The sequence below is a fragment of the Limulus polyphemus genome, unplaced genomic scaffold (assembly GCF_000517525.1).
Source record: "Limulus polyphemus unplaced genomic scaffold, Limulus_polyphemus-2.1.2 Scaffold1280, whole genome shotgun sequence".
Lineage (NCBI taxonomy): Eukaryota > Metazoa > Arthropoda > Merostomata > Xiphosura > Limulidae > Limulus > Limulus polyphemus.
This window is the reverse complement of record NW_013666890.1, coordinates 284,814-294,708: the sequence shown is the minus strand read 5'-3', so window position 1 is coordinate 294,708 and position 9,895 is coordinate 284,814. Positions and strand designations below refer to the sequence as shown.

General features: G+C 32.2%; 1 protein-coding gene across 2 annotated transcripts in view; it reads right to left on the bottom strand.

The window, feature by feature from the left end:
• Nucleotides 1–9,895, bottom strand: part of LOC106462913 (glutamate--cysteine ligase-like) — a 59,945-nt gene that overhangs the window by 21,563 nt on the left and 28,487 nt on the right. For both annotated transcript variants that reach the window (XM_013922881.2, XM_022390318.1), the window contains 3 exons: nt 7,475–7,588; nt 5,069–5,127; nt 854–1,071 (listed from right to left, as the gene is read on the bottom strand). In XM_013922881.2, the coding sequence (XP_013778335.1) occupies nt 854–1,071; nt 5,069–5,127; nt 7,475–7,588 (391 nt within the window). The remainder of the gene's footprint in view (nt 1–853; nt 1,072–5,068; nt 5,128–7,474; nt 7,589–9,895) is intronic.

Sequence of the window (9,895 nt, the reverse complement as noted above, 5' to 3'; positions counted from 1 at the left end):
TTTAAAAGTACATATGACATTTTGTGAAAAATCTGTACGCGATGGAGTAAAATGGATATAATAGTCGGATTCAGCGTGCAGGAATTACCGCAGAAAATGTAAAAATTTCAAGATAATAAAACCATCGCAGTCCTGTGTAATTAATTTTTCATGACGTAACACCCAAACAGCACTGTAGCTACTGTGGAATACTAGGACTCACTATCTGTAGCTTTAACTTATTGTACTTCAAGGCCTAACAACAGAATACTAACAACAATAATGTATCAAAACACATTTTAGTAACATGCTTTTTCAACAATGTGGTAAAAATTAAACTAAATCATATGTGAAAGAAACATTTGATGCTTTTTTAAAATAAATTAATATATACTTTTTACATATACTTCCGACATCCAGACTGAAAATAAAGAAAACTGCACCGTGCACGAATAGAGCAGACGAAAAATTATTACAAAGTAACAATTTTCATGTATCCTACTAGGCCAGGTATTCACCAAAATATAACCAATATTCGTCTGTCAGACTTTGTTTCTATTAACAATTCTAAGTTTAATTAAGATTAAAATTAGAAGTAAATTCAGGATTTTTCAACATACAGCTTTTTTCACCTGAACAATTATTCGCTGTCAGCAACAAGCTAGAAGAGATAGTGTGAACAGGAAAATTGAAGTAGTGAAGTCATTTAAAAGAACGGCCTTTGGGGGTGTCATGTGTAATGTATCTCCATAAATGAATTTATTTATTTATTCGTATCACATGTAGACTCCTTTTCATTTTTGACATTAGTGTACATAGCCACACATAGATCAATGGATAGAGCAAGAGAAAGAAGTCCACTTACAGTACCTACCATTATGGGACTCAGAACGGTAAGGTGATCGTACAAGTATTTAGCATCCTCTAGATTCGGGGCTTGTACCGTGACTTGTAAAGCACAGAAACTTAGGCCAAACAAGCAACAATCACCAAAGATGCAATCAGGTAAAGCTCCTTCTTCCGACTGGCCGTCATCATCAGCTCCAACAAACTTCTCAAGAAAAGGTTTTGGTGTTTTTGTATCCTGAAAAACTGTTAAGAAGAAGATATCAAAGAATATTTTCACAGTTACAGAACGATTTATTTTCAGGTTTGCGGCAATACCAAGGTTAGAAGATTCTGTTTTATAACATAAACTTAAGTAGAACAAAATATTGTAAAGTTCTGGTAAATTACGGAAACGTGACTGTACTTTAAACTACCTTTATTAGTCCTCAAAAGATACTTAAGTTTTTAACGGAGTAATTTTGTTCTTACACATTTATAAATATTGTGTGCACACACACACACACAGGCACTATCATATATAATTACTTTCTGATTAAAAATAAATAAAATAAGGTGTGTGTGTGTTTTCTACAGGAAATAATTAAGTTAAGTAAAGAGAAGGGTTACTAGGATGATGATACTTGGGATGGTAAGGTTGTCATAGAGGACTGGTTATGTTCTCCAGAATTGTTTTGTCATGTACAAAGAATAATTAGAAGGGATCTGACTGACGCGTTTAAGATTGTTAAGGAAGTTACTAGTATCGATTTATAGTCTTTTTTTTTTTTGGTAATAAATGGTGAGAATAGTAGGACAAGGGATTGTTTGGTTGATTATTTTAGAACAAAGCCATATTGGGCTATTTACTGTGTTCAGTGCGGGGAATCGAATCCCGGATTTTAGTATTGTAAGTCCGTAAACTTACCGCTGTCCCACCGTGGGACGGACAAGGGGGTCATAAATATCTATTTCGGCAGGTTGGAAGCCATCTTTACCTTACAGTTCTATTTTTCTAACAGGGTTGGGAGTGGTTTGTAGTAAATATAATTGGGGGGGGGGGTATGGGAAGATTTCATAGATATTTAAGCTATCAGCGCTGGATTTGACTTTTTGAAACGGGTGGGACAGGGTTGTTGGACCAATAAGTCCCTTGTTGTCCATTAAATAGTACGTTATGTTACAGACAAATATTAACATGTTTTAATTTTAGGGTTACTGAAGAACTCCGAAAGAATCTCAGAAATACATATTTTAACGTTATGTTTACAGGAACATTAAGCACGATTTGACTCTTCATATTTATTTCCTTTTTTTTTTAAATATATTTTTTAAAATTAGTTTTAATAACTTTGAACTAGGTGTTGGATATGATGAGTGAATAATTTCATCTTCGAGTTAACGGTGTTAATGTCTTCTTATGAACTGAAGACGAAATCTTATTGAAAAAAGTTATCCAAGTATATGCAAGATTATAACAATCACTAATGGAGGTATGAAGCCGCTTGCTATATCTTGTTATGATGAAAAACATCAATACATCTTTTGTCAATAAATTAAACATATCATTGCAGTTTGTATTTGACGATTCAAAAAAACTTTATTATTTAGGCGTTATGAATATATTTTCTCGTAGTTTTCATTTAAAGAATTCAAGGAAAAAGGATTTTGATTTATACTTCAAGTACAAGTAACATTCTACTTGATTAGATTTTTTTATCTTCCACTAACGCCATAACTAAAACAAAATCGTTCTACTTCTTCCATATCCTAATAAGGTAACTAGGAAGTACAAGTGATTGATTATAAATTATAATATCGACCCACAATGCAACGGGAGCCAAGAAAGAAAAGCATTTACGCTAACTTCCAAGCTTTCCCATTATAAGTAGCCCCGAATCGTGTATGAATAGAGCGATAGAACAGGGCGATATTTCTTGAAAAGATCCATTAGGTGTTGTACGTTTTTCCTCATAGAAATTCTTTTTTAAAAAGGCAACAGAGAGTGGACATGTAATGGTATTAGTACCCCAACAAAGAGTCGCCTCTTTATCCCCATTGCAAAAACGTGGTATTAGTACCACAACAAAGAATAGCCTATTTATCCCCATTGCAAAAACGTGGTATTAGTACCACAACAAAGAATAGCCTATTTATCCCCATTGCAAAAACGTGGTATTAGTACCACAACAAAGAATGGCCTATTTATCTCCATTGGAAAAACACGTTTTTCTGTATACAAACAACAGACCAACGCGCTTAATGTTTTAAGCATGTAACTTATAAAGCTGGGGATAAGATTTGACAGCTAGAAAACGCTTAATGTTTTTGTCGTTTTGAGATCAAACATACCCCCTTCTCAAGCAGGGGCGTTTATGTGTCACAATTACATCATATCTTCAAAATATGATCCATGGTTGAACGGGAAATGAAGGCCTAATCCGTTTCTGTAGTTATTTTTACAGATTTTAAGTCTATGATCATCTACATTTTTCCATTATATTAACTAGAAGAAATACCCGCGGAAGACTATTGGACCTGCGTCCTTTTCTGGAATTGTCTGACTCCAGCATAACTCTTATCCTAGAGGTAGTTGTGAAAATATCGGTAACGAAAGCGAGTAATTTCTTGGCTGTAATGTGTGATGACTGCTACTTTATTATTATCACAACTTGGCTTTCAATGCTATTTATTTGTGTACGTGTTTACTTATATCTTTGTATACCACGATATTATTTCATGTAATGCATTACTAAAGAATTCCTTGAAGAATGTTCATTCTTTAACTCGTTAATAAAAAAATCACTACTACTCACACGTATATATATTAATAGCAAGTAGTGACACCAAAGCTTAGGAACTAACATTTTATACGTTATTACTTATATACAAAGATTTAGACGTTGTATTGTGTTAACTAACAGAAATATCCGCCCTCCGGCAAGGTATAACTGCTAGTTACTGCGGCCTTTTCTGGAATTGTCTGACAGTTCTACAACAATGTACTCATACTTGACATTCAATAATGTTCACCATCCATGAGAAAAAGGATTTTATTGACATTTTTTGTTTAAAAATGAGCTATCATCACAGTATTACATCACAGAGTAGGTTTTATTGAAGTATTTCTTTGTACACGCAGTTATCAATGAAAGTACCTTGCTTTTATGTTGCAACACTCGTGAGATTTTCACTAAAGAAAAACAAATACTTTTTAAGTTTCTTTTTTTTTATTGTTTTATATTTGAAACTTATTCCTTTTTTTTTGTAATTTTTTATTGTTTTATATTTGAAACTTATTCTTTTTTTTTGTAATTTTTTATTGGTTAAATCTGAAACATATAATTTTTTGTGGAAATTTCAATTGTTTTACCTATTGCTCAACTATAAAAATACCGCCTAGTTATAAAAATATTACCCAGTTATGATTGGTGATGATCGGTGTGGTAGTGTCCAAGATCCAAGTTTTGGACAGTATACATGACAAGCTCCATTATAATAAGATTCTTTCGCTTCTAGAAATTTGAAGAAGTAAATAGAGAAATGCATTTTGCTCAAAGATAATTAAAAAAACAACAACAACATTGAGCTTATGCCTAGAATTAGAAGGGATTTAGGTGTTCCATACGATCGTACCTAAAAGGCGCGTGCAGTATATTAATGAAATGAATCATCCGTGTACATATGCAAAGCTTCTGGGAGATTAGCAGATATTTACCACACAGTATTATAGTTGAGTAACGATAGTAGAGGATAACCTATTGAATATTTTGCATGTTTAACTCTGGTGAATACCTTTACGACGTCTTAATTCCAACCAATCACACACATACCTCCTGGGTGCCTTCCTCGCTTCCGTTCTTGGTGCCTAAACAGTCTTAAAAATTACTTAAGTCTTACCTTATTTCCATTTTGAATAGTATTCTTAAAGAAATCCAGCGCAGCGCACTGTTTATATTTCAGCTGTAGAACTTACTTGCGCTCAAAGCAAGTTGGTATCTATCTCATTATCAGATAGTATTCTACTTGTCAAAACGCAAGCGTCACCTAGTCAATTTCGTGCCTTGTAATTTATAAAACAAATAGTCTTTTGTTGTAGGAAAATAAGAAAATGCTATCAAAAAATTATGTTTGACTAATATAAGTTAGTCGGACAATTATCAAAGTAACTAAATATTTCACAATGAAGTTCTATATGTGATGCCTATGATAAAAAAACGGCTGGAAATATGGATTGAAAAGTTATTGATGATGTAATACTTACTAGGAACATTTAACAAAAGTTTCTGACCTCTTTGTTCTTCTGCATTGATGGTCATTGACCTGTAGGTAGAAAAGTATTTTTATTATTGAAGAACATTTTTAACCCATATTTATTACCGAATGTTTTTTTCTACTCCACGTTTGCCACAAAATAAATCTAAACTAATACGAACATTTCTATTCAAATCATATGTATTGTCAAAAACTGGCTTATCTCTTCACATTATTCTATAAATTTGTTAGCTTAAGCGCAGACTTGCGCAATGGGCTATTTGGGTTTTATCCACCACAGGGACTGAACCCCGAATTTTAGCGTTATAAGTAGGGAAGTGATATTTCTAGTGAGTTTAGATGGAAAACTAGAAGAAGTGAGACAATTATTTGATTCTAAATACTTCATAAACGTAATTAAATTCAAAGCTTTTTGAGCAATGCAATGATAACATAATTTCTACACACCTACATGAGGAGATGTCCTCTTTTTCGAGGTAAAATAATGACGACAAAATACGTTAGAAAAGACCATTATATCGTTTTAAACCTTTTACAAACAGATAAAAAACACTGCACTATGTAAGTTATTTAGCGTAGTCAAAACATTATACAATAAACGTGATGGAATTATGTAATGTGAAAGAAAAATGTCTTTTATCATAAGAAGCAACAAAATTGAAATATTTTGTTAAGAACTTTTTATTGTTATTACAGTTATTTTACAAATTGTTCTTAATATCTTTAAAGAGAGGATACATACACATTATTTCTGATAAATCTTGGATAAAACAATCTTTTTCTAACTTGAAGTTTTGTTAATAAATGTTTTAATATGTGTGGTACTTGGCATGTCTGTGATTTTACTTACATATATTGATGATAGCACATTAGGCTATGGAGGGGTAATGTGAAGGTCAAAAGATCTGATGTCCAGCATGTGGGGGACAGTCACATTAGTTATTGATTTCAAGTACATGATATGTTTTGTAGAATTTCTAAATAAAGAAACTTTCTATGATTATATTAGCTCGAATCATTATGAGGAATGTCCCCCTTGTGTTCCGTTTACAGTGATTCATTCTATTTGACTAATCACATGCTAGAACAGCTATATACCACTGATATTATTACACTGGGCTGTATGTCAGTATTTTATGAACTAAGATTATTGTAGTTTTCGTAAATAGTATATTGGTGTATCTAATTCTTGAAGTTTTATTCAAAAATGTTTCAGTATATGTGATAGTTGTCAAATCTGTGATTTTGCTTATATATATTAATGATAGCATTTTGGGTTGTAATGAAACAGAAGTTATATATAAGCAATATAAATGGAGACTTGTATTAGGTGTTCAAACATACTTGTTAGAAACTGATATTCATGGGTGATTTAAATCGATACTTAAATCATAAAGACAAAATTAGCTATGGAATAATAATGTAACTATCTCGTTCAAGTAATAGTTTTACTTATATACATGACACATGTGCTAAAACTTTTCAGCAGTATGTAAAATGTATTAATAACAGCATCCACCATTGTAAAACACATGTAGTACAGTTAAATACATAAACCAAAACTATTAATTGAGACAAGTTGAAATATCTATGCAATCCTATGGAAGTATAGTAACATTATCTGCCTTTATAAAATGCAAGTAATGTAATTAAAAATAAGCCAAACTATAAAGTTGATGATAATCATAAGATCTAGACATTATAATAGCAAATTTAATACAGTTTTAATTATGAAGCAAAACTGCAATAGTGATAGTGATTAAAAACGTTTCAGTACTGATAATTGTAAAATTAGATGAATTATTCATTTTAAGTCTGATTGTTACTATAAAGCTGATGTCATTTTAACATGTTGATGTCTGATCTACATCACAATCTGCACACTCATCATCCTACCTCCTTTGGCAACTCGCCCTCTGGTGCCACTACGTGGAACTATGAATCATAGCAACACACCCTCTTGTTTCGAACTATAGATGCCCCTCTCGTCTAAAACAACCACGCCTTCTGGTACCACTTCTTATAAGTATCTCATCATCTTGCCCCACTCCTATTGCTTGGGGCAGCCAATGAGCTCTTAATGTCTGAAGTATTGGGATAACTACTTAAGTTAGAGGTACGGCCAGATAGTTGACATCATCTATTGGCAACTCCTCTTGGGCTACTCTAATAGAATAGTGGGGTTGATCATCACATTATAATGCCCCCTCGACTGAAAGGCGAGCATGGTCGATGATCTAAGTAGAACTCGTGGCCCGCAGACAAGGAGATGAGCACCCTAATAACTAGTTCAGGCTAGGCTTACGAAAAATTGTATTATATAAGCAAATTAAATATAATTCCAAAACTTAATATATTATGTAATTTACAATTGAGTAATATCGATTAAACATACCTGTAAAGTTCATTTTGCGAACATAACACCTCATCAGCCACAAATAAAGACATAAAAATTCCTTTATCTGGTGTCGGCTTGAAAAAAGGTTCTGTGAAATCTTTTTGTCCAAAACTGACAATATAAATGTAAAATTAGATTAAAAAAATAAGATGCCTTTAAATTATTATGTTCATTTAGACAAATTCTTATAAAATCATAATACAAAATTTTGGATTTTAACTTATTCTTACATTTACAGATATTGATTTGAAATAAATCTCCTGTTTCAACTAACAAATAAAGTAAGCTTAAATGGAAATCATACTAATATATGAAGAAAAAATGAAAGTTTAGATTAATCATTTGAAGAATATAAAAAAGTGGTATATCTTCAGAGTACTTTTGATGTGTTATTGGTAATGCCAATATGTAACAAAAACCTAGACATACGTATATATGTAGATTGTATATAACAAAAAAAGAAACAAGTGATTAAACTGTTCAGACACTGGGCATAAATAAACAATGAATAAATATTATATAACATTATAATGAAACCAAAATTCGGAATTATCTTTCCATTACAAGTCCTCATTGTCATCTTTAAGTCATAATGGATAATATCTGTGGTCATAGCACCCAAACGAGTTGGGGGATATTCCATCTATCAGACAAGATCTAGAGGCTGATGTCAAACTAGCCAGCCACTAAAAATCAGTTAAGGATTGGGAGTTGAGTGCTTGAACTCACAACGTCTCAACTCTTACTGCCTTTCACTGTCAGCAGCCAGTTGTGGGAAAGCAGTTTAGATATAACCTTAAAGTAGAATTAAATCACTCTAAAATTATACAATGTGAAACTTCTAACCTCCACCTTTTTATTTAATAATTAGTGATGTTAAACATATATAGAGCAGAGGCAACTTCTGGTTATGAAGTAACCAAAGAAGCTGTGGAAATGGTGATACAAAAAAATATGGTTAAGAAACACTATACAAATGTCACGTTATGTAATATCAAGTGATTCAAAAGTCCGTTGACAGTCAAATAATTAACAAATGGAGTGATATAGGAAAATTATTGTAAATTGCATGGAATAAGGTGTGGCTCTATCAAGAAAACAGTATAATTTTGGTAATTTTTTGAATTGTTTTTGTTATTGTCTATAAATGTTTTGGGTGTACGATGCTATAACCACTATGTTACGATCACTCTATAATTACACCTATCTTTCTCTTGGTATGTTCATCAATTTTATTACGTTTGCACTTACTGCTAACAGGAATTGACTCGTATCAATGTAAACAAAACAAGATGCTGTTTATTACTGGTATTTAATAGCACATAGATTTAGAAATAGGTTTATTCGCTCTCTCTCACACACCTCCCGATATTATGCTCTCTCTCTCTCTCTTTTATATTCCTTTCTCAACAACATACTGAACCAGCCCTTTTCTGTCTTACCTTGCACCCATTTCCCTTATATCGATCGGGTAGTATTGAATCGAGGGAGAGGGGGGAGTAGGTCATCAAAGATCACCAGATCATAGTTCCTATTTATGTCACCAGAGGGCGCCACAATAAACTAACTAACACTAAAGGTCATACAATACACCAATGTTTAACTCTCTCTTGACTTCAGTTCGAGATCATGTGATGAATCGATTTTTCATTTTATTCTAAGCGACTGAAACACTGACAGTTTTTCAGACGTTATGACAAACGTGAGTTTTATATATAATCACAGAATACTGTTTTGTAATTTATCTATAAAGTGAAATAATCAAAGAATTATAATACCGGTGATGTTCTTTTGTGTATTTGAAAAAAACAACTAAGTTTAAATGTACATAAAGTTTTGAAAGATGTAATGTTTTTATCAATGTGACTAAAGAACAAAGGTCGCCGACTGCTTAAGTTGAAATATCTCACAGCCTACATTGTATGTATGACCCCGTGACATCCTCCAAACAATCTTGTGTTGACGTCAGTGTTCACACTGTGTCTGACCTTTGTAATTCTTAAACTTCTGTTTCCAGACTGTATGCGCGGGATTTGTTATTAGTGTCATAACCTTAGACAGTCCGAAAGTTCTGGTATTTTAAATAATATAATTAGTAAGTTGCTCATTTATTATGTTTAATGGTAGGACAAATATTGGTTATAATAACTGTCTCATTCAAATAATATGCACGATTTGTGAAACATTAAAAGAAGTTATGTATTCTATAATTTCAATGTCAGATAAAAATTGTCCTAATTGTAAGATGGACAATACCGATATTTCTTTACGCACTTAAATGATTTCACCTTCAAGAAGTTAAGACTATGTATCTAACTTTGCCTGTTATCTTTAAACAACAAATATGCAAATTATAGATCGAAACTAAGTATAATGGACGTAACAGCTTATGTTTGTTTGTTTGTTTTGAATTTCGCG